The sequence below is a fragment of the Myotis lucifugus genome, unplaced genomic scaffold (assembly GCF_000147115.1).
Source record: "Myotis lucifugus unplaced genomic scaffold, Myoluc2.0 scaffold_100, whole genome shotgun sequence".
In the NCBI taxonomy this organism is placed as follows: Eukaryota; Metazoa; Chordata; class Mammalia; order Chiroptera; family Vespertilionidae; genus Myotis; species Myotis lucifugus.
Genome location: NW_005871148.1, coordinates 2025931 through 2051374, shown reverse-complemented (window position 1 = coordinate 2051374; position 25444 = coordinate 2025931). Strand labels below are relative to the sequence as shown.

General features: G+C 48.5%; 1 protein-coding gene across 2 annotated transcripts in view; it reads left to right on the top strand.

Moving 5' to 3' along the window:
- The first annotated feature begins 21675 nt into the window (after positions 1 to 21675).
- PRKAR1A (protein kinase cAMP-dependent type I regulatory subunit alpha) overlaps positions 21676 to 25444 on the top strand; it is a 19854-nt gene continuing 16085 nt past the window's right edge. Inside the window, exons 1-2 of one of the 2 annotated variants that reach the window (XM_006092413.3) lie at positions 21676 to 21849; positions 25018 to 25206. In XM_006092413.3, the coding sequence (XP_006092475.1) occupies positions 25030 to 25206 (177 nt within the window). In that variant the 5' untranslated portion in view covers positions 21676 to 21849; positions 25018 to 25029. Of the gene's footprint in view, positions 21850 to 22106; positions 22270 to 25017; positions 25207 to 25444 lie in introns of those variants that run through there. The other variant, XM_023756930.1, reaches the window with a different exon arrangement.

Sequence of the window (25444 nt, the reverse complement as noted above, 5' to 3'; positions counted from 1 at the left end):
GAACGGTATCTTCCATGTCGGTGGGTGGCCGGGAGACAAATCAAGCTGTGGAAGGGCATTTGGAAGGGCATTTGGAGGAGGTTTTATAGAGAGTGGGCAGGAAAGAGCTCACCGTGAGATTTCGTTTGGACAAAGACTGAAGGAGAGAAGGGGACAGGCTGTGCAGCCACGTCCGGGAACAGCGCTCTGGGCAGATGGGACGAAAGTGCTCGGGGACACGGAGGAGGCCCGGGTGGCTGGAGGAGGGGGCACAATAAGTAGGAAGAGAGGTCAGATGATATGCTGAGGGAGGCGGGGAGGGAGGCGAAACCACTGGACATTTTGACTTACAGTTGAACAGAATCACGCAGGCAGCTGTGTTGAAAATGAATCGAAGGTGCCTCGGGAAATTTCTATTCACTTTGGCATGCTAAACGTGCTGGGGAAAACAGAAGAAAAAAAGTGTCAGAAAGCCCAGCGGGTGCATATTGGAGGTTGTTTAACAGGCGTTTTCCAGGCTTATGTAGATCTCCTCCTTCCAGGAACCCCCACAGACTCCTTGTGGGGCCTGAGAACGTGGAAATGAACCCTGCTCTGTGATGTCCCCACTGGACAGTCCGAAGCAAGGCCTGAGCGAGGCCAATGGAAAACAGGGCTATTCTCAAGGCCACACCGCCGCTGCAGAATGACCAACGCTGGGTGACTTCCCCGGCTCACTCTGTTCCTCCTGTCTCCTAAACCAAGGTGTGAGATACCCAGTTTTTAAAACACCTGCTTCCTGACCAGATCCGGTCGGACCTGATTTCTGTTTCTCCTTCCCTTCCCACCTTTGAATCTCTGAGCACAGACCCAAAGCTTCCCGAAGCCCCTGCCCACAGCCTGTCACTGGGACGCCCCTGCGCCTCTGGTGTGCACACCGCGTTAGTACAACCAACACTGGGTGAGCCTGGTGGCGTTTCCTACAGGTGTGATCCGCCCCGAGCACTTCATAGAACGGACTTTGGGAAAAGCTGGACGGAACGATGACTTCCTACCATAAAATTCTGTGAGTCTGTAGTGGAAACCACTGCACCCGCTGAAATTGTCTGTGTACCAGCTGGAAAACCGTGTATGATGAACGAAAGGGGTGAGGACTGTTTTGCCAAATGTTTTTAAAATAGGAAGTGTGTGTGTTATTTTTGTAAGTTGCCTCTCGTCTGCCTGGTCCCTCCTGATGTTAACATTTCTGGCTGAGCGTTTATGCTATAGGCTCTTTGGGCTTGATGAGGGCTTCTTCCCTTCCCTCCTGCCCTGGGCCTCCCTGGACGGTCTCGGGTAATACAGAGGTCCAGAGAAAGGTCCAATTGGCTCCAGGCTAAGCAACATACACTTCCTTAGGGCACCGGAGTTGTGTGCGCGGGTAAGCTGACCCACCAAGCCAGACTGCATCCTCGAAAGCTCAGGTGGCAGCAGAAGTGGACGCTGCAGGGGACGGATGGGGAAGCAGAGGCCGAGAGCAGGTGGGAGGCTGGTGCACCAGGTTAGAGATGATGAGACTTGAACTTCAGGGACAACTGGGGGATGGAGGTAGAAGCTGTGGGACTCGGTGTTGTATTAGACACGGGACTAAGGAGAGACAGGTCAGCATGGAGACTGGCAGCCACGTCACCTGGGCTTCCTCGGGCCTCACAGGCTTCCTCGTGGAATGTGGTTGTGCCATTGGTTGGCCACATTTCACTGGCTCTCGCCTCTACCTTCAAAGCCTTCCCCAGTAATTATGAAGTCTCCAGAAATGTCTCACACACGCAGGACCTGCCTCATTGGGTATGATCTTTGAGGGTGATGCCTCATTACAGTCAGGACTGTGGCCCATTGGGACAACACCAACATGTTGGTTTTGTTCCCCAGTGCTTTTTCTGCTTTATTGAAACGATCATGTTTGTGTTCTCCCATCTTAATGTGACAGTTGGTAGATATCTATATCCTGGGCGTAAGGTGGATGGGGGCATTGAGAGAGACGTTGGTGAAGAGGTGGCAGCTGATGCCAGAGCAGAGGTCACGGAGGATGTGCCAGTCGCTGAAGCACTAGAGAGAAACGTCCTGGGTTGGTGTTTTGAGTATTCCTTTAATTTCGGGAACACCGTCAGAAGGGAGGCCGGCTGGAGTGGCTGCAGCAGCTCCGAGCCAGTCACGTGTCGCTGATGAGTGAGAACCTCTGTTCTAAACAGAAACGCAGACTGGCAAACGCTCATTGGATAACACCGATTGCACCAGTTTATTTTGGTGCCTGTTATCGACATGATTTGCTACTTTCTTTATCAATTGCAAATACATGTGAGGGATAAAAAGCTGGCGTTTTCCAAAAACACGCCTGAGGGTTTGCACGGCTGCCGAGCTGAAGGGTGTGTGATTTAGATTTTTTATTATTTCTGTGAGGTCGGTGGGGTTCTAATTTTTAAGGGAAGTTTGGCTCCAGAGGTCCTTTCAGAAGAGCCTTTGGGAGAGATAACAAGTGGACGAGACATGTCTTAAAATATCCGACGTGGCTGTTTCCTAGGCCCTCTGTTCTCTCTCTGCTTTCTCCCAGGGATCTGTTCCCACACGTGGGCATCTAAGCCACTAACTATCTACAGATGACCCACGTCTGACCTCGCTCGCTGGAATGTTCTGCCTGCCTCTGACTTTCCTCCCAGAGCACATTAACACTTCCCCTAACATTTCTGATAGGGTCTTTTTCCTGAGCTCTTGAAAGAATCCTGCTTTGGCAACTCCCAGGGAACCTGGTGGGGTTGTTTTTTTGTTTGTATGTTCTTTGGGGGGAGGGTCGGTGTTGTTTTTTAAAAAGAGATTTATCCCAAACCAAGGACAGAAATAACTTATTTTGTACCATTTTATGCACTGAGTATTTGAATGGCAGGCTGTTATTTTCCATTCTTCTTTCATTCTAATCCATGAACATAGTATAGATTCTTCTATCCTCTTGACCTAGGTATGTAATTTCTGATGATCATATAGACAAATTCCTTCTACCCCCAGGGATTCTTTTTTTTTAATGTTTTTATTGATTTTTTTGTTTTTGTTTTTGTTTTGTTTTGTTTTTTTAGAGAGAGAGAAGAAGGGAGAAGGAAAGAAACATATATGATAGAGAAGCATCAATGGGCTGCCTCCTGCACACCCCCTACTGGGGATCAAGCCCACAATCTGGGCATGCGCCCTGACCAGGACTCAAACCAGTGACCTCTTGGTACATGGGACGATGCTCAACAACTGAGCCACACTGGCCGGGCTACCCCCAGAGATTCTTATCAAATGAGCCTATGCATTTCATTCAGAGTAGTTATCACAATGTGAAACTATATCATCTGTTTATTTATGTGTTTACTGTCTGTTTCCTCCATCTAGAACAGCGGTTCTCAACCTGTGGGTCGCGACCCCTTTGGGGGTCGAACGACCCTTTCACAAGAGTCACCTAAGACCATCGGAAAACACATATTGAATATATAATTACATATTGTTTTTGTGATTAATCACTATGCTTTAATTATGTTCAATTTGTAACAATGAAAATACATCCTGCATATCAGATATTTACATGACGATTCATAACAGTAGCAAAATTACAGTTATGAAGTAGCAACGAAAATAATTTTATGGTTGGGGGTCACCACAACATGAGGAACTGTTTTAAAGGGTCGAGGCTTTAGGAAGGTTGAGAACCACTGATCTAGAAGGTAAACCCCATGAGGGCAGAGTCTCTTGTGTCTTCTCCCAGCGTCTCGAATGACGCTTGACCACATAATAGGGGCTCATGAAATATATGCCAACCGACTGACTCGCAGAAACAATCATTTTAAAAAAACACACGCAAAGTATCTTTATTTTCCAACTTATCTTTCCATTCACTCATCATATGTCTTTTTTTTTTCTTTGCCTCTCTTGAAAAACAATGTTGTCCAAATTGAATTAGTACTATCACTGAATGTCCAGGAACTACACAGTATTAGTGGCTCCTGAGGCAAGGCACTGTTTAACATCTTTTTCAAATCTCTTTGGTGTCTGGCTTAGTAGAAGACAGCTGGATTCTCATGGCTGCTTCTGCATTCGGTCTGATGTCACACATCATACAAGCTTCAGAAAACCCCCCTGTGCCAATCACATCTTAGTATTATTTTGAAAATAGTTTCGTCTTCACGGATGTCCCAAGAGATTCTTGGGTAGCCCCAGGCATCCTTGAAGCACAGTTTGAGAACAAATGATCGATATTAATAGAGAAGAATACCTTTCTTGCCTTTGAACTCCATTGCCTTTAAACATCGCGTACCTTCCTCTTCAACATCCTTTGCTTAGCTCAGTAGTAAAATATGTTTGCTTTCCTCGTGACTATATCATTGTGCATACCAAGATGCAGAGTGAGTGTTGAATGGCGGAGAAGCAACCCAAAAGTTAATAATTTGCTGCACTCAGACACATTCACACACAAACAAAAACCTCAATAGTAAAAGCATTTACTGAGCACGTCCTATATGCTCCATATTTTCCAAAGATTATCTCTACTCTTTATAACACTCCCGGGTAAGAATTAGTAACCTCATTTTGTGGACAAAGGAATGGAGGCTCTAAAAACTTAACCTATCCAAGGTCACCAGGCTAATCAGTGACGGAGTGGTGACTACCATACTCAAGTCTCAGTTACTACAAAGATATGTATGTTTTACTACCAAATGCTAGATTACTACAATACGGTGGGGGGGGGGCGGACACTAGAAGCAATGAAGAGTCCACTATACAAGTTAGCCTTGTTGCTTTTTACAAACAAATCAAGGAATCAGAAAAATGTAGTTCCTTTTTATTTTCTCTCAGTGATGTGTACTTAAAAGGAAGTCAATGCATTTTTTTTTTCTGATTTGAAAACTAACACACCCACAGCAAAAGACTGAAGAACAAAATGCCATCGGCGGAAGACAGGTTACATTCATTGTGGTGCCTCTATGTCAGGGGTCCTCAAACTTTTTAAACAGGGCGCCAGTTCACTGTCCCTCAGACGGTTGGAGGGCCGGACTATAGTTTAAAAAAAAACTATGAACAAATTCCTATGCACACTGCACATATATTATTTTGAAGTAAAAAAACAAAACGGGAACAAATACAATATTTGTATTTGCATGTGGCCCGCGGGCCGTAGTTTGAGGACCCCTGCTCTATGTAATACTACTCAGACACTGAAGAAGTGAGGCAGCATCATTGGTACTGACACAGAACCATCGCTGAGATATGTTGTTATATGAAAAGAAATAGCATAAGGTCTATTTCTATCAGAAAATGTGTGTATGATTTGGTTTCTTTTTTTTTAAATTGGTTTCTTACATGAACTTAGTGGAGGGCTAACAGGAGGCTGCTTACTTTTCTATAATCAGAGTTACAGAAATTAAGGTACGGGCCGATCCCATACATTTTCAAGTCCTTCTGGAGAGTAGGAGACTTCCTTCTCAAAGCCAATTCAGCGCCTTTGAGCTTCCGTTCCTCTTTCCCCGCCGCCTCCTTCCCCCTCCATCTCCATCTTCTGAATCAGGGCTGGGAGGTGGGGTGAGCAGGCAGGGGAGAGGTCTTCATCAGTGACACCCTTGTAGTCCTTTCTTGCCTCACACTCTCCCATTAGGGCCGCTCTCCAAATGTCTCCAACTCTCTCTCATGGGCCCCATTGGTGGCCTAGTAGCTCCTGATGTGGGCGACCTTTTGTGGCTCCTTCTCAGCTGCGTCCCCCAGTGCCCGTCCACAGCCTCTCGCTTCTGCTGCCCTGGAGGTGGCGGCACCCCTTCGACATGGGTCCAGCCTTGACTCCTGCAGCCTCCGTCACTCCACTCCGGGAGCGCGGGGCTCCTCACCTCCCCCACTGCCACCTGCGGGTGCGGAGCAGGCGCTAGGCTCCGTGTCCACACCTTTCCTGCCCACCTGCGAGCGGACACAGCCAAACTCCCAAGTACCTTCCTGCCGTCTCTGCCCAGGCACGTTGGGTGGAGCCTGTGGTTCTTTACGGCCCAACAAAGCTTCAGCCAGGCCCGCGACATCATTTGCAGGCAAACATGGAAAAGCAGGGTCCTGTGCAAAATGGAAGTGCAGGGCCTTTTGTTTAAAAAGCAGGAAAAAGTGCTGCTAAAGGCACTAAAATGTAAGGCTATTTTCTTTAATATTTTTTAATATATATATTTTTATTGATTGCAGAGAAGAAGGGAGAGGGAGAGAGAGAGAGAAGAAACATCAATGATGAGAGAGAACCATTGATCAGCTGCCTCCTGCACGCCCCACAATGGGATCAAGCCCATGTGCCCTGACCGGATTCGAACCGGCAACCCCCAGGCACACCCAACCAACTGAGCCACACTGAGCCACACCAGCCAGGACCAAGTGCCCTGTCTCTCTTGAATGTGCATTTGTTGATTCTGAAAAAAGGGACATAAACTGGAAACAGTCATTTCCAGGTTTCTTGTCATTCCCAAAGGCTTGGAGGTTAGGGGGGGTGGGGAGGGAGGGAGTTTACTCTTCATTTTTTGTTTTTGTTTTTAAATTGTTGACACTGTTGCAGAGGTCCCAGCTTACGCTTCATTTGTATAATCTGTCACTGTTTCCTGTTTTAAACACGGGCATGTATTACTTGTTCAGTTAAAAAACCCGTCAACAAGAAAAGGAACACTTGGAGAAGGAAATGCATGTTGCCTTACAGTCTCAGCACTCTGCTGTCCATTGGTAATGTTTAGACTCTTGCTCCTCTTCCTAAAACCATTAATATCTTCAAGTATATCTTATGTTATACGTAGCTCTATAGAGTTTAGCATCTTCACTTCGGCTGAACACTGTTAAGCCCGGGAATTTCCCAGCTCGGAGCATGCAGTCAGATCCACCCTGCTGTTCTCGGGGGCTCGGTTTTTGGAAAGGTAGGGAGTCAGCTGTCATTTTTGTGGCTGCTTTTCAAATGATGAGGCGTGCTTCCTGAGGATGCCGGCAGAAGGCTATTTCCTGCACCAGACACCCCGTGCGTGTGTGTGTGTGTGTGTGTGTGTGTGTGTGTGTGCGCGCGCGCAGGAGGGCCGGAGGGCTGGGCGACGTGGACGGCCGTGCCCCGGGGCTGCCTGGTCTCCGGCTGCCTGCTGTCACACATAGTGAGAAGGCTGGCAGCGGGCAGGGCCGCCTCCGGTCCTGTGATGGACGGTCAGCCGAGCAGGAAGTCAGGTGGCTGCCCGCCGCTCCCCATCAGGGTTTCTGGATCAGCTCATCAAAAAAAAACCACAGAACACCAACATGCGAAACCAACACACGGAGCTCCCCGCTGTGCTTAAATAAGTAACTAAGGCGTTTTAAAATGTCTTTCAAAAATCATGACGTCTACATTGGGTGTATTGGATGGCTTAACATTTGAAAAGTAAGACATTCGGTGCAATTTAACATATGCATGGATCGACAAATTTCACATTCATTCGCGACAAAATTCCTCAGCCAGCTGGGAATAGAAACTCCCTTAAGCCTAATGGGAGTATCTACTCAAAAAAATAGCATAGGTATTTCAGAAACGGGGCAAGAACAAAATCAGACGATGTATAAAACTTTGTATCTTTTACGAGTTAAAGGCATAGACTTACTGAGGGGACACCAGTACCTGGGTGACGGCCCTGAACAAGGACATGCCTTCCCATCGGCCCAAGTCTTCCTCTGGGTCCTCCAGGGGTGGTTCTGGCTTCCCCGTGTGGATCTGGCCTCCTTCTGGGGAGGTTATTGATCCGGTTACTTTTTGCACGACTTCATGTATCTTCAGGCCACATGGTTGGGTGTTACAGGTGGCGTTTTTACATCTTCCCAGGATGTTGCTCTTTTATCACTATACAGTATCTCTCCTTATTCTGAACACGCTGTTGTCTTAAATACTGTTTTATTTCCAGTATTAAGAGAGCCAAAGCTTTCTCTCTTTTTTGCTGCAGGAAGCTTTATGGTTTCCATTTGGTCCAATGCCTGGGAGAGGGCTCCCGGGAGGTTAAAAGGCTGCCTCATGGTTGCAGAGAGAGGCTCAGGCAGAAGCCGGACACCAGGGGGAGGCCGAGGGGCCCCTCAAAGGCCTCTGGGCTCCAGAGGCTCCTAGTTGTGCTTGAGGGGGAGCCTTTGGAAGAGATGCTTGCCCTGCGCAGCCTGGGGGCGGGCCAGCCTGCGGAGGTGAGTCGTCAGGGGGTCGCCCATCTTCTTGATGCGTTTCACCTGCTCACCCAGGTCCTGGCTCTCCAGGAAGTCACGGAGCTGTGGGTCCGCGTGGGCAGAGCCTGCAGGTGCAAAGGGGCCTGGCTCAGGTTCTTCTCCAGGACCGCGCGGCTTCCCTGGCGCCCTGAGTTTTACCCGCTCGCCTGGGGGAGGCTTCTGCGTGTCCTGGAAGAGAATGCGGCCACACGCTGGCTTTGCATCTTCCGGAGATGGTCAGTGCCCTCCAGCTTCTCCTCCGCCGACTCTCGGAAGAAGAGGCCCAAGCCCTCCACCTCGAGGTGGAAAGAGAAGCCCTGTGAGAGGTAGGGGTAGGAGGCCTGCAAATGCCGGGTGACCAGGCCGTTGATGGGGCCTCCACCACAGTGGAATAATTCGGGTGAATTTGGGAGCTCATGTTGCTCGGCAATAAGGAGTTAAGCTCAAAAAATGGTGTTAGCTGGTCTCGGAGGCCGAGGACGGCTGAGAGGGTTCTGAAGGAGACACCTGGAGAAGAGGTTGGGGTGTGGTTGGAGGCGGGAAAAGGGGCGTCCTGCCGGGCCGGCGTGGCTCTGTGGTTGAGCATCAACCTATGAACCAGGAGGTCACAGTTCGATTCCCAGTCAGGGCACATGCCCAGGTTGCAGGCTCGGATTCCCAGTGTGGGGCGTGCAGGAGGCAGCCCATCAATGATCCTCTCTCATCATTGATGTTTCTATCGCTCTCCCTCTCCCTTCCTCTCTGAAATGAATAAAAAAAAAAAATTTTTTTTAAAGAAACAGGGACATCCCTGGATCTGTTCTGTCTCAGATCCTGGGGGCCATGCAAACTAACCCAGAATCCCTTTATTCGTCATGAAAATCAATGTGGCGATTCACTGGACAGTGTTACATTTCATGGTTCAAGTCAAAGTTATATTTGCTCCATTCGCTTTAAAATACATTCATTTTCTACCAAATGAGTGTTAGTGCTTGAGAGCAAAGCACTAACAAATTAGCAGTCTAAAGGAATACCTAGAAATATACGAAGGCATCACAGATGTATGTTTTACCAAGGACTCAAAGAGCAACCTGAAATTAGGTGATTTCACCCAGCAAATTATCTTGGCAAAATCCTGAAAAGAACAGCACGAGTTTGTGCACACAGGACTATTTGTCTAGGATTCAGTCAAGCTCAACAGAGGTGGAGAGTGGGAGGCCGTAACTGACTTCACTTCCATGACGAGTCAAATGATCTCTAGACCAGCTGTTGCCGTGCAAGGAATTATCTTAGACCTCGGAGTTACTCCGAATCCTTGGGTTGTGTTGTAATAATACAAGAGTAGGTTTGCTTTGCAAAAGAGAGAGGGCAAGGTGAAAAGGAGAAGGCATCTGTTATTCCTAGCGAGTTAAGCCTTCTAAAAATATTTCTCTTTTAGTGATCCCTTTTTATTTCCACCCTACTCTGGAAAGAGGACTTTCTAAACCAGTGGTTCCCAACCTTTTTTTGGCCGTGCCCCACCTAAGCATCTCTAAAATCCTGATGTCGCCCCCTTCCCTCGCCCCGTGACATATAATTCTTATTATTCAAAAAGTGGACTCCTGTTCACGTGGAGGAAGCCTAAAAGGCCATTAACTTGGTCTAAACATGCTTCCAAAGAGCATGGCATCCATGAAAGAGAAAAAATAAAAAAATGAAAGGACAGTTGAAGTACCGAGGAAGAAATCACTAAGAAATGGAGGCCGGGGGGAGGTCAGTGGAGGAAAAATAAAAGAGACATATGTGCTACTATTTGTAATACCTTAAACAATAAAATTTAAAAATTTTTTTAAAAATTTTTTAAATAAAAAATAATATGAAATGATATGAAAAAATAGCAAATAAAGTTTCAAAACATATAATAGAGACCTGAAATGCATAAATATGTCACAATATTTATTTCTAAACTGTATATGAGGCCCCTAGAACCAGAAGAAATGCAAAAAAATTCACTGCTAATAACTCATTCTCGAATTGCCCCCCTTAAAAATCAAATTGCTCCCCCCCCGTGGGGCGTGTGCCCCACGTTGGGAACCGCTGTTCTAAACTCACTTACTCCCTCCCCATGTTTGCAAAGTGGTGATGCCTGAACCACCGAGGTAGAGACTTTGTTTTGCAGCCAGGTGTGGGAGACAAGAGGTTGTGGGGAATAAAGGAGGAGAGAGTCTAATTGTTCTTGCCAAGGCAGGAGAGCTACGCTTCATTCATTTAAATATATATATAGTATTCATTCCATCGGTTCTAAGGAAACACACTTTCAGCTCCTCGATCAAGTCCTACGGTGCCCATCATGTTTAGGGTTTCAGTGAACAGTTGATTGATCAAAAGGAAAGAAAGGATTCTCTCAGGAGCCAGCCCATTTTGCAATCAATTTCACATTAGTCAGATTGATGTCGGGACCAGGCAGAGAGGACCCAGGGGATTTTTAAATGCCTGCGTGATTACGGAGTCTTGGAAGCCTAATGGCTTTCCAGGGGATTGTTTTATGGAAATCACTGGGCTGAAGTCTGTTATCGCATCAGGGGGCTCCCGCGCTGGATGACAAGGAGATTCTCATTTCTCCTCCTTTTCCTCCTCCTTTTCTTTCTTCTCCTTTTAAATAAGCTTTCTCTTTTCCTCTGAATATTCTAGAAATACTAGTAAGTCGTGCTCATTCTAGAAGGGAGCAACATGGTGCAGAGCTGTTCTTGCTCCAGAACCAACCTTGATTTTGAAATCTGGTTCCATTGCTGACTGGCTGTTACCTTGCAAAGCTCACTCATCAGCACACCTCAGTCACCTGAGCAGGGGTCCTCAAACTTTTTAAACAGGGGGCCAGTTCACTGTCCCTCAGACCGTTGGAGGGCCGGACTATAGTTTAAAAAAAAACTACGAACAAATTCCTATGCACACTGCACATATCTTATTTTGAAGTAAAAAAACAAAACGGGAACAAATACAATATTTGTATTTGCATGTGGCCCACGGGCCGTAGTTTGAGGACCCCTGCACCTGAGTGTTAGGGGCTCTACTCATGCTGGTTACCGCCCAGGGCGGATGCTGTGTGGCTTCCATCAGACAGTCCCCCTTGCACATTGGTGCCAGGCTCAAAATATCGTTTTATTAATAAGAACCAGAAAAAATATATGCAACTAAAGCTACCTATAGTTTGACTGCTGGGAAATAAACTTTGCCTTCAGGTACATTTTCCCATTCTGGAGTTTTCAAACGAAGGCTACCAAATTAGTTCATCAAATGTCGTTAGCCAGACACCATGCTACATAGTGCGAGGCATATAGCTATAGTTTAAGCCAACATTTTATGACGTTCTTCTGGCTCACACTCTTTCTAGTATTTACTTATTTATCATGGACTCATTCAAAGATTCTTTTTACACCTTTTCTGTGCCAGACACTGTCCTAGGTATTGGAGGCACAGCAGTGAACAAAACACAGACCTTGCTCTCAAGAAGTTTGTGTGTGTGTGTGTGTGTGTGTGTGTGTGTATACACGTGCGCATGCCTGCCACGAGAGAGAGGGGGAGAGAGAGAGAGAGAGAGAGAGCAAGCAAACTAGTAAAATAAAACATCATATGTCATGGTGATAAACAGGGGGCACGTGGGAGCATGGTGGGTACTCTTGGAGGTGGGTGGAAGGTTGAAATTTGAAAGAAGACGGTCAGTGTTTCACGTAAAGAGAATAGCCAGTCCTGAGCTACCTGGCCAGGGTTCTGGGGAATAGAATGGGGATGTTTTGGAGAGCACTATTCTGCTGACTACAGCTTGTGAGGTCTTACAATCCAGAGCCTATACATTATGTATGACTCTCCCCCAACATGCAGCAGGAACCTGTTACATAGCAGGCACTTTTAATCCTAGGAATTCCAGGATGCAGAGCTCTGCATATGATGGGAGATCTGTCTAGATTCTAGACTCTAGAACAGCCGTGGGCAAACTACGGCCCGCGGGCCGGATCCGGCCCGTTTGAAATGAATAAAACTAAAAAAAAAAAAAAAGACCGTACCCTTTTATGTAAGGATGTTTACTTTGAATTTATATTAGTTCACACAAACACTCCATCCATGCTTTTGTTCCGGCCCTCCGGTCCAGTTTAAGAACCCATTGTGGCCCTCGAGTCAAAAAGTTTGCCCACCCCTGCTCTAGAAGGAGCTCAGACTACAGGGGTCAGCAAAGGATGGCCCACCAGCTATTTTTGTACAGCTTGCACGGTAAGAATGACTTTTACATTTTTTTAAAGTAATTGAAAAACCCAAAGTAATAATATTCTGTAACACATGAAAATCATAGGCGGTTCCATTTTGTGTCCACACACAGTCTTATTGGAACACAGTCACGCTTATTCATTTATGCGGCACGCATGCTACCTTGGTGGAGTTGGTGGTTGTAATAGAGACCAGGTGGCTGCAAAATCTAGTAAAATAATTACTTTACAGGAGAAACTTGCTGATCCTTGCTCTGGACTCACCACGGCCAGTCGAGCTGTTGTGATAGGGGAAACACTGTCTATCTGAGCTGTCCGATATGGGAGGCACGAGCCACATGTGGCACTTGAAGTGAAGCCAGTGCCCCTGGGAAACTGACTTACGTTCTATGCAATTAGCATTGGTTTCATTTTAAAGGGCCCCCTGTGACGGGTGGCTCCTGCATGGGCAGCTCAGCACTGGGAGAAGACATGAGGATTATGAAGACGCTGACGAAGTGAAATGATGGTGAGATGATCATTTCACCGGGTGCCAGGAACCGTGCTGAGACCAAGGATGATGCTCTTTTTTAAAAAAATGTGTTTTTGTTACATGGATGTAGTCGTCTACTGATTGGTACTAGGTTGTTGCAATTGGGAGCTTTTATATCCCCAACTTTTCTGCTTCACTTTGTTTTATTTTTTTTAAATTATATTTTCATTGATTTCAGGGAGGAAGGAGAGGGAGAGAGAGAAATTTCCACTGAGAGAGAAATTTCCATGATGAGAGAGAATCATCAATCAGCTGCCTCCTGCACACCCCCTACTGGGGATAGAGCCCGAAACCCGGGCATGTACCCTGATCTGGAATCAAACCGTGACCTCCTGGTTCATCGGTCAATGCCCAACCACTGAGCTATACCAGCCAGGCAAGGATGACACGCTTACAATTCCCACTTTTCAGACGAGAAAACTGAAGCTTAGATGAAGTGACGCACCAAAGGTTACGCAGCCAGTGCGTGGCAAAAGTGGAAGCCAGGGAGCCTGACCCCAGAGCTGTCACTGCAGCCATGAGGCTATCCCACCGCAGTGAGACGACACATAGACACACTGAACTATGACATATGTCTGAATGCGCTGGGTGCTATGAAAGAAGTGAAAACGAGGCAGGGAAACGGATGGGGGAAGGACATCGATCAGGGAGGAGACAGACATCATCATGGGTGCCCGACTTTGACATTGGGCCGGATTTTGATGGATAGCTATATGCTTGTGAGCGAGGAGGACCCATGTCCTAGACCCGTGGTCAGCAAACTGCGGCTCGCGAGCCACATGCGGCTCTTTGGCCCCTTGAGTGTGGCTCTTCCACAAAATACCACGTGGGGGCACGCACGTACAGTGCATTTGAAACTTTGTGGCCCATGCGCAGAAGTCGGTATTTTGTGGAAGAGCCGGTATTTTGTGGAAGAGCCACACTCAAGGGGCCAAAGAGCCGCATGTGGCTGGCGAGCCGCGGTTTGCCGAGCCGCAGTTTGCCGACCACTGTCCTAGACAAAGGTGTGGTGTTGGGAAGGTGGAGGGGGTATGAAGGGATTGGAGAGCAGCCCAGTTTGAAAACCCAGGTGAGCTTCACTAGCCAAGGGCCACCAACGTTCTCTTGTCCAATGGGTGCCCTTCCTCTTTTTCATCAACAACAACACGTCAATGTCCGGGCCTCCCTTCTCGCTTGGACTGGAAGCTTAGCGTCAAACTGGAGCTTCACTATGGCAACAGTAGGAGAACTTGACAGTTGAACATTTGTGTTTCAATATCCTCCCCTCTCCCCCCGCCACCCAAGCCTGATTTCTATTCTTACTTAGGTTTCTTCTGATCTTAATGTTTATTCTTATTCACGATTGAATACAGTTTTATTCTAGGCCTATGCGTTGTAACGCTCCTTCGGTCCTTTGGTGTCTGGGTATAAGTAACAAAATCGGCTGGAGTTGGGCGAGGATCTAGGGTGGAGACAGCCTGAAAAGATAAGCCGCTGTCTGGCACCGGGCAGGGAGGCTCAAGCAGGCCGGTGCCGTGTCTGCCCTGAAGGTGCAGCCTGAGCCAGCAAGCTGCCCTCCCTGTGCCCCTTTCTCCGGAAGCGTCAGCTGGGATCCTGGCAGCTCCCCACTCAGTTCTTGGAAACCTGGCGATGACCCCACTTCCATCCCCTGCTTGCTTCCGGGACTGGCTCTGATGTCTGTTGGTGTCAGCTCCGAGCGTTAACCCCAAACGTCCTTGGTTTCAATCTTGTCGTTGGCATCGGAGAACACACTGGCATCCTCTAATCTTCCTGACGCGCACCCGATCGGTCGCTGCCTCCTGGGAGAGTTCCGCTTGTTCTCAGATGAAAGCCCAAGTTCATTCGCTTGGCTCGAGGTCCCAGATCTACCTTTAGGCCAGTTATTGAACTTCTCTATGCCTCAGGCTCCTCATCTGTGAAATGGGAATGACAATCGTACCTACCTCAGAAGGTTCTGGGGAGGGAACACATGTAAAAGTGAGGTAACACGGAACACATGAGAACAGTCCCCGACACACAGCAAGCACTCTACACGTGTGTTAGCCTTATTGTTACGAACTCTTCAGACTCATCTGTTGCCAGTTCCGCTCACAGATTCTGGTTCCACGCGTCCTGAATTGCTTGCAGTCTCCCAAATGCCCTGCCTGCAGCCTGTTGCCTCTTACCTCTGGGTGTTTCGCCTAAGTTTCCTTTCTCTGAAAAGCGTCCATCTTCCCCTCCCACCCCCAGCTCTTCCTCATTCTTATCTCAGCCGAGATGCCACCTCCTCGGGGAAGCCACCCCTGACTACTCTTCACTCTCCCTCCCCCATGTGTGTTTTCCTGTGTCCCCCTGGAGACAGAGACTGTGTGTGGCTCGCTCTTGTCGGAACTATAACAGTTCCTGGTGGAGTCGGTACACATGAAACTGTGACTGAATGAGAGGATGGACGACTCAAAGCACCTTGGAGATGAAAGTGTGTGCGTTAGAATGATGCAAATCTGACATAAGGTGGCATCATCAAGTTCCAACCACATCATCTTGAAGCCGGAGAGACTCTTAAGCTGTTTCCGCTATTTTCCACTTGGTGGCACCACTCCAGCTGGTACCCACCAGCCTGTCTCAGGATCCGTCTCAGGAACGTATGCTTTGCCTAAAGTGCTAACATCTTATATCCCTGACTAGGGCCGAAGAATTGGTGGACAGGAGGACAATAGGGAGGAGCAGGACAATTGAACTGTATCAAGGAGATGTGAGGATAAGAAGCGTCTGTGAGAACCTGGGGTCATGGCCAGGAGGTTAGCTGAGAATCCAGAATGCCAAACGCAATCCAGAGGGCGGGGGCGCCGTGGAGGCAGGAGAGGGAGGAAGAAGAGGGAAATAAGTAGATAAGACCAATTCAGCAACCACGGATGAGAAAACGTTCAGAAAAGGGGCACCGAATTCCATCCTGGGATCCAAATCTAGGAGCAGGCAGGGCTGGTGAGCGAGCCAGGATTCCGTCCAGAAGGGCCAGCCAACGCTGCTTATTAAGGCTCACCAATAACCAACGTGAAGACCATCACATATAGAACGTGTATTTCAAAGTGGAAAAGGTATCAGGGTTTCTCAGTGCAGGTGTTGGGACATTTTTTTATGCTTTTCTTCAAGTTACAGAGAATTTCTTTTTTAATCCTCATCCAAGGATATTTTTCCATTGATTTTTAGAGAGAACGGAAGAAAGAGGGAAAAACAAAGAGAAATATTGATATGAGAGAAACATCGATTGGTTGCCTCCTGCACGTGTCCCAACCAGGATCCGGGCTGGGGAGGAGCCTGTAACTAAGGTACGTGCCCTTGACCGGAATTAAACCTGGGACCCTTTGGTCCACAGGCTGATGCTCTATCCACTGAGGCAAACTGGCTAGGGCCAGAGAAGTTTTTTTAATCTTTATTGTTGAAAATATTACATATGTCTTCATTGTTGTTGTTTTTTTTGCCCAGTGACCCCTTCTAGCCCCACCCCTGCCCCCGCCCCCCCGAGAATTTTTTGTGTTGGTCCTCCACACAAAATAGATGGCCACTGAGCTATGGAGTGAGGAGCGGCCAGTGAGCTGTAAAATGGGCTCACCTGCTCCGGGCTGCCACCTTCAGGTGAGCATGGGTCCGAGTTGGCCAAAGTGCGGCCAGCCTGGGCTCTCCATGCAGTTGTGCCTATTGACTGGGTGGCCATGGTCATTCTCAGGGTCTTCCCTTCTTGGATGACGTGAAGACTGCACATGAACGAATAGGCCGTTTCCTAATTATCCACACAGGAGCCTGGAGACTTTTATACTGTTATTGTCCAGGACAGGATGCGGGACTTCTGTCAGTCAGAGCTCTGCAGGGAAGCAAAGACACAGACCCTAGGTGACCTGCGTAGAAAAGGACTCTGTGGAATGCATATTGGGTGACACACCGAACTTCTGGGAAGGCATGAGAAGAAGCTTGGGAAAATGTGCCAGTTGGGGACAACACTCAAAATCACACTGTGGCCCAGCTGGTTTGGCTCAGTGGATAGAGCGTCAGCCTGTGGACTGAAGGGTCCCAGGTTTGATTCCGGTCAGGGGCACATGCTCGGGTTGCGGGCTCAATCCCCAGTAGGGGGCGTGCAGGAGGCAGCCGATCAATGATTCTCTCTCATCATTGATGTTTATCTCTCTCCCTTCCTCTCTGAAATCAATAAAAATATATATATTTTTTTAAAATCACACTGTGGTGTGGCTGGGTAAGGACACGATTCAGGATCTGCCCTGTGAGATGTGAGTGGACAAGCAGTTAGTGACAATGCAGTCTTGACGGTCCCTATATTTTCCCGGTGCCTTTTGATCCAAGTTTCAAGTGAACATTAAGCTGCGTGACAGCTTCCTGATTATTTACTCTAGTCTGGTCCATGCAAACGTGGAGAAACAGCTATGAGCATAGGTCCCCCCTGATGGCCGATCAGAAGGGCCATCTTGGTGGCCAGTCTCCCACCTGTGCTGTGAATGGCCCTGACCCTTTTGCACCACGTTCTTGCTGGTCCCCTGAGACTGTGAGATTTTGAGGATGGGCCATGGTTCTTCATCTCTGCATCCCTGACACCTAGAGCCTGCTGTGTAGAGGCTCAGGACACATTTTTAAAGGCTTCTGAACCTGGTGTCTATGGGTGGATGGGCTTTGAGATCTGTGAGCACCCTGAAATAGGATGACAAATGTCATATATATGGAGAGAGAGAGAGAGAGAGAGAGATTTCCTGGAATAGGTATAGATATGTAGTCAGTTAAATGCTATGCTAACAGAGGTACATGAATAAGATTTGTTGACTTTATCAATTTGACCCTAGTCAACACACTCAAAAGGTCTCTGTGGGTGACAGAACAATCACTATTTTATTTTTAATGCCCTGACCGGGAATCGAACCGTGACCTCTTTGTTCATAAATCGATGCTCAAACAATGAGCCATGCCAGCTGGGCCCAATCACTATTTTTTAAAGCCTTAGCATTCATTGGAAATAGTATAGGTATAGAAAATGGATATTCAGAAAGAACCTTCAGAAGAGTTTCATACCAATATCTGGGCTGGACTTGATTCATGCTTGTGATGAGTAATTTTACATATCAGCATGGCTAGACCATGGTCCCCAGTTTTGGGTCAGACACTAGTCTAGATGTTGTTGAGAAGGTATTTTTCAGACGTGATTGGCCTTTAACCAGTAGACTTGGGTAAAGCAGATCACCTTCCATCTTGTGGATGGGCCTCACCCAATCAGTTGAAGGCCTTAAGAAAAAAGATGGAGGTTCCCCGAGGAAAAAGTTCTATCTCCAGACTTCGTTCGAGCTCAAGGTGGCAACATCAACTCTTCCCTGGGTTTCTAGCTTGCTGATGTGCCCTTCAGACTTCAGCCTCGCCAGGGCTCCCAGCCACATGAGCCAATTCCTTAAAATATATTCCTTTCTCTCTCTTTATACATGCCATGGGTGATGTTTCTCTGGAAAACCTAAGAGAGTACTCTCTTGTTGAACATTGTGGATTTACATATGCTATTTTGGATGAAGACATGTTTTGGCTGAAGGTATTTTTTACTTGGAAATCTCTTTAGATTGCCACTCTTCTGGTTTTGTGGTTGATATTTTCAGTTATGCTCAAGATAAGCACCTATTCTCTGTTTACATAAGCTTCTGCCAGGGAGAAAAGTAGGAAGACTTTTGGCATTTGCATGCTCGCTGGAACTGAGTTAAGTTTGAAAACCAAACCTTGGGTTCCACGGGAAGCATAAATCCTCAGCGCCACTGCACACCACACATAGGTGTGGATCGTCTGAAAAGCTCCCTTTAAAAATCTCAAATCTGTGGGCCTGTCTTCAGCCAAGGGAAGCTTTAAGCATAAGAAACACTAAGAAATGGGCCACCAGAGTTTTCTCTCCTTTTTGTGATTTGGTTCTTAGTTCTACTTCTCCCTACTAAACGCACTGCTGATATTTGGTTTTCAAATTGTTTGCTATTGTTTCACAAACATTGTAACAGCAACTGAGGAAGTTTGCTTTAAAGAGAAATTTCTACTTACCACCCCACGACCCTAGAAGCTTACTTTGTTGAGCGTTCCAAGGACACAGGCCAAAGGACAGGCCGTCAGACCTTGGAATCAAGGGCAGAGGGCCTCTCGAGAAGGGGAGACCACAGACACGACGGTGGAGCAATGATCCTTTCTGAAATGTAGCTTAAAGTTGTTATTCTCACAACGTCACAGGGGCACCGAAGGGGCATTCACATCACTGGGAAGCCACCGAGGCTGCATGGTTTTCCAGAACAGCTGTCTCCCTCACCTCTTCCCCAGGCTCAACTCGCCACTGCCCAATTCCCGTTTTGTCTTGTAAAGCCCCAGCAGAGGAGGCTTTGGCAGCTAGAACAAGGTTGAGCACGACTGACACCGGAAGTGGCCGGTGGCTGGACTGAGTGCAGCTGAAAGGGACACGCACACCAGGGCCTTAGCAAGGAAGCAGCTGCCACTCAAAGCACTCAGTCCCATGTCCTCCGTGGTGTTTCCTTATTCTAAGTGTCTTGATGGTCTTAGGAAGGTAACACTGGTGGTGGGGACACAGTACAGCTCTTACAGTTTAGGTCACTCTTTAGCAAGGGGAGGAAATGTGGGCGGCGAACTAACATTTATGTATGTGCCCCACCCTGTGCTGGGCACTTTATTTATACACTAGAGGCCCGGTGCACGAAATTCGTGCAAGGGGCTTGGCCCTCGCAGCCCCGGCTTCCTCCGGAAGGACATCCGGAAGGTCATCCGGCTGTCCAGTCTAATGAGCATGTTACACTTTTATTATTATAGATGCATGCTGTGAAGGAGAGTGATTAAGACCACTGCCTGCGCAGCCTTTTGCACACACGTCACTTAACTCTTCCATGCCCCCTGTTCCTTCTGTAACAATAACAGTAATAAAAATACCTGCGTCAGAGAGTGATTATGAGGATTACATTAATTGTTATGTGTAAAGCACTTAGAACGGTGCCAGGAACACGGTAAGTGCTATGTCTGTGTTTGCCATTATTTTCTTTACCAGGTCGTTTAACACAGCCCAGCGTATCCTTTTATAATTGAAGAAACTGAGGCTCATGGAGATTAAGTCCATTGCTGGAGATGGCAGAGCCTGAAACCCAACTCAGATTAATCTGACTGAACTGTTTTCTTCTCGGAACAGGACCGGGCCTGCTCAATGCTATCGAATTCCCTGTCCTGCCTGCCAGCTCAGGGTTCAGTTTATTAGCGCTTCTTTGTACTGACAAGGGTGAAATCCTATATGACTCGGGTTCTGTCTTTAATCCCCCATGCCACCCATCCCTGGCAAAAGGCCAAAGGTCAACATGTAGGGGTACCGAGCTGGGGGAGGAGAAACTTGCCTCTTACGTGTCCCCCCTGTAGGCATAATCGGTTTTTCTGATGTTGCCTGTGCTTCCTCTCTCAGAAAGCAGAGGGATAACCATATCTAACTAGAATATTCTAATGAGCAGGACTCTTATTATAGCCCGGCGGAGTGAGGGGAGCAGTTGGCCTCCTACATCAGTGCTGCCCCACGGAAATAGAACAGCAGCAATATACGTAATTAAAAATTGTCTAATAGCTACATTTAAAAAGCCAAAAGTGAAATTAATTTTAATCACATTTAATGTAATATATCCAACTATTACCATTTCAAACTGGAATCAATATAAAAATTATTAGTGAGATAGTTTATGTATTCAATCTTACTTTATTTTTAAAATCTATATTTTTATTGATTTCAGAGAGGGGGGAGATAAATAGAAACATCAATGATGAGAGAGAATCATTGACCGGCTGCCTCCTGCTCGCCCCACACTGGGGATCCAGCCCACAACCTGGGCATGTGCCCTGACCGGGAATCCAACCATGACCTCCTGGTTCATAGGTCCGTGCTCAACCACGGAGCCACCTGGGCAGGCAGGGCTATGAATTCAGTTTTAAATCCATTGTGTTTACACCTACAGCCCTGGAGGCATATACCATAAGAGAGCCACAGGCACCGGTCAGACCCAAGGATCCGTGTACTCCAAGGGCCTTCTGTATTCATTGAGCGACTTTACTTGTAGAAACCCGTCCCCTGCTCCCCCTGTCTTCCTCCAGGGGCAGATACGCTGATGGGGAAAAAAAATGGCTGAAGGAGTCAAGTCGCTCCCCCTCCCCCAGTCATCCTCGATCGGTGCAGCTTTTGCGGGCAGTTGAGATTTTTTGTGTGGTCACGGAGCGTTGGTGCCCATCTGCACGCTTTGTACTTCTCACCACACGGGCTGGGGCGTGATGGGGGTGGGGAGGAGGTATTTCAGGTCCTAGAAGGACTCAGGCCAATCTTGGACCCTGACAACATCCTTTCCAGTGTCTTGTGCCCACGGGGCCGGCGTGGCCTCCACTGACGACAGCACCCCCGGAGGGGAGAGCAGCCCGACCTGCCAAGCAGACACTTGGCCGGGCTCAGGTTTCCTGGACCGGATGGCGGACCGGGGCCGGAGGCTCGCGCGGCGCTGGTGGGGCACAGGATGCGCGGCCGGGCGTGCGCATCCCGGGCATCCGCCCGCGCTCGGCCCGCGGCGCAGCTGCCGCAGATCCGCGGGGGCCGCCGCCTCCTCTGGGCCGGGAAACTGCACGAATCTCCCCGCGGGGGCCCCGCGTCCTCCCCTGCAGGGGCGGAGTCGACCACCTGACATCCGAGACGCCCCACGTGGGCTGGGGGTGGGATCGGGGGCGTGGGGTTGAAAGGAGAGAGAAAAGGCGGAGGCGGCAGGAGTGAGGGTTGGGAGAGGGAGGAGAGGAGAGGAAAAGGAAGGACAGGACCGGAGGAGAGAAGGAAGCTCCCGAAAGCCGCGCGGAGAGGGAGCCAAGAGCTGCGGGAAGAATAAAGGGGACCCTGAGGCATCCCGAGAGGGGCAGGTAAGGAGGGACAGGTGAACAGGAGGGGAGCGCCGGGCTAGAAAGAGTGGGGAAACGGCGAAGTGGCGGGAGTGAGAAAAGGGCGGCGGAAAACGGGGGAGTTAAGAAGGATAGAAGAGCAGAAGGGGTACGATTCCAGGACGAGGAGGGGCGGGGAGGGGGTCCTCCTAGAAGGGGCGGCCGAGTAAATGGGGCCGCTCGCTGCGCCTTTAAGGTTGTCAAGGCGACGGCTCTGGCCAGAGCGAGGCGCATTGACGTCAGTAGCCGAGCGGTGATTGGCTGCGGCCGGGTCGTTTCCGGTGGAGCCGCCGCGGAGCCGCTATCGCAGAGTGGGTCCGGCCTGGGAGGGAAGCGCCGAGCGAGCTCAGCCAGCCGCAGACTCGCAGCCGCCGCCCCGCGCTCGCCTCCTCGCGTCCCCAGGCAAGTGCCCTCGACGAGGGGCCCCGCTGCGGCGAGCTTCGCCGCCCCGGCGCCGGTTTGGGGGGCGCTGGACCGATCCAAGATGGCGTCACGGGGAGCGACCTGCAGGGGATGGCCGCACCCCCTGCCCCTCCCCGGCGGGCGCCTCCCCGCAGCCTCACGCCCCGGGCCGCGCCTCCGACCCCGATTCTGTACCTCCGAGGCCTCTAGCCCCCCGGGACGTCCGTTCCGGCGCGGGGCTCCCCGACCGCACCGCCCCCCCACCGTCGGCCGCGCGCTCCCCCAATTTCCCGGGGCTCCGGGCCCCCCGGCCCTCCCGCGGCCCTGCCCCTGGCCTCCCGGGGCCCCACGAAACCCCGGCGGCCTTCGGCCCCCGGGGGGCGGCCCCTTGTTTCTTTGAAGGAAAAACAGCTCGGTGTTTTTACCGGGCTTCCGGCCCAATGGTTTCCCCTCGGCGGTTCCGGGGGGATCTTGGAAGACCCGTCGGGTCTTGTTTTCCTCTCGACTGTCCTCTCCTCGTCGTCAACAGCGGCCGCTTTTCCTCCTCGCCGGGATTATGCCCGCTGCCCCCACGGTTCGAGCCCGGCTCCTGAATTCCATTTTGTCCCCTTTCACCTCCTTCTCCCGTTTTTGTTTTTTTTTCTTTCCCTCTCCCGAGGCCGCGTCGCCACCTCGGTGGCCTTCCGACTCGAGTAGGATGAAGGGCACCCTCCGTCCTTCTCTCGAAAATACGCGCTATCTGTTAACCCCTGCAGCGCAGGGAGGTGTGGTGCCCAAGAGGTTCCCCGAGGGTCGGTCTGTCCCGCGGGGGAAGGAGGCCAGCGCGTTCTCCGGGGAGGCGCTCCCGGCCGCTCCGAGGGGGTGCAGCCCGAATCAGCAGCCTTTCTCCGGGGTTCTAAACCTTTCCTAGCACGCCGTCCTCTGGGAACTGCATTTCATCCCACCTGAAATGTCCAGCCAGGAGGACGTGAGCGTAGAGGCCATGCGGTTGACATTTTAAAATGTGCCGTAGTTTTTGGAGGGAGAAGCTAAGTTGTTGGGCTCTTCAGTCCAAGTACCAGTACAGGGCCGAAGTCTATTCAGTTAAAAATGTTAAGACGGTGAACTGTGGATATTCGGGGGTTCCCATGGGGACTGTATTATTATCGGGGCATTTTTTGTTCATGTGCTACCTCATTACCAGCGTCTACTTTTTGGTCTTTTTCGTGCATTACTTTGTTTTCAACAAAAACAGTTTCATCCCTTTAGACCCAGTTCTCATTAATCTTTGAATGATATCTCTGGTCAATTGAATACGTGTATTTGATATTCGGGGGGGGGGGGATGCCTGTTTTGAAGCAGAAGAGATCTGATTTATTATTGTTCTTGGTGGCCTTCAGTATTATCAGAAATGCATAAAATTCTGGTGAAGGTTATTCTCGGTTCATATGATTGACCTGCAAAAGAGTCTAGCATAAACCCATCCTCAAGTAGATGTTTTGGGTGTTTTTTTAAACCGTTTATTTCTGAAATAGCAGCATGATTCTTTATCTGCATCCTTTAATGTATGTTTTCAGGGAGATGCACACTTTTTCGTGGTCTGTTAATTAATCTGCTCTTTATTGACCCTTATAAAAGTCACCAAAATAACATGAGTAATAGTGTAGCACTTTATTCTGGTATTTCTTTCTGCTTTTACATGTACCGTTTCATTTCAGTAGTTTCGTGTGCATTATATTTTGAAAAGTCGGATTAGTATTGATTTTAATTGCAGAGCAGACCTGGCTTTTATTTTCTAATCAATTATTTAGTAATTAGGACTTAGAAGGAAAACAGTTTATGAATCTGTTGGTTAAATTAACTAAGCTTTTAGTTCCAAGGTAAGGTTAGCTACCTGTTATTATATCTCTATTTTATTAGTTCGAGATAGTATGAATCCTCTAAAATTCATTAAATGCAATTTACCTATTGAATCTTTATGTAAGTTTAAAATTTAACGTATTTTAATATTTTCCTGTCCAGATGAAGAAAATGTTTTGGCATTTTCCTGTCTAAATCTTTTGTAGTTTATTTGGTAAGTTCTTTTCTTCGATTAAGGATTTTCCCTCTTACCAATGCTTTAAGTGTGTTATCAATTAGGTTTGGAATCTGGTAAAAGAGTCTCATCTGGGGTTCTTTCTGTGCTTGAAAATTGTTTGATTACTGTAGCAGTTGGCTCATCAGATCCTTTGCCCCAGTGGTTTGCTGGCTGCCATTAGGACAGTCCCTTGAGATAGGAGTGTCGTATAGGGAATGTCAGATGTTCTTCATTGTGCTTATTTGCTTTCATTTAGAACCTTCTTGTGTGCCCTTGTAATTCTCTGTCCTGTTTACCACTTACACACTTCCCACGTCATCATGATTTTTTTTGCAGGGGGGGACTGAATGAAATTCCCACAGGGCCTGACTCCTCAGCGCCCGCCTCTGCAGGGGATTGTGGCTCACACTTCCTCCCTGGAGCGGAGGTTATTGCCTCTCACTGTTGCTGCCTGCAGAGTCTAGGACGGGTCCTGCAGCAGAAACTGAATGAAACACTTCCTTGGCAGAATGCTATTTCTCTGCATATCATAGCATTCCTGAGCTCTCGCCTCCCTTAAAATAAAAATCTACTTAGGGAGGGGGAGAAAACACCTTTGTGGATCAGTCCTAATGAATTTGTTAAGTTAAAGGCCAAATTGGCATTTGCTCTTTGTAGTTTACACAAGCATATGTGTGCCTTTTTCCTTGTAGAGAACGAGAACCATGGCGTCTGGCACCTCTGCCGCCACTGAGGAGGAGCGCAGCCTCCGGGAATGTGAGCTCTACGTGCAGAAGCACAACATTCAGGCCCTGCTGAAGGATTCCATTGTGCAGTTGTGCACTGCTCGACCAGAGAGACCCATGGCATTCCTCAGGGAATACTTCGAGAGGTTGGAGAAGGTAAAAATAAATGTGGGGAGATGAGATGACCCTGACAGTCCTTAAATGTAATGCTGTAGAATGTTGCTAATTTGTATCTTTTGGAAGAAACGAAATTCTGACCAAATAGGAAGTCTAAAATAGAATTTCAAAACAAGGGGGCAGTTAAGGCACTTAAATTTTTAATTTTGCCATCAGTAGGCTTTACCAGAAAACAAATCTGTATGCTAATTTTACATGGCAAGCAAAGGGTTTCCAA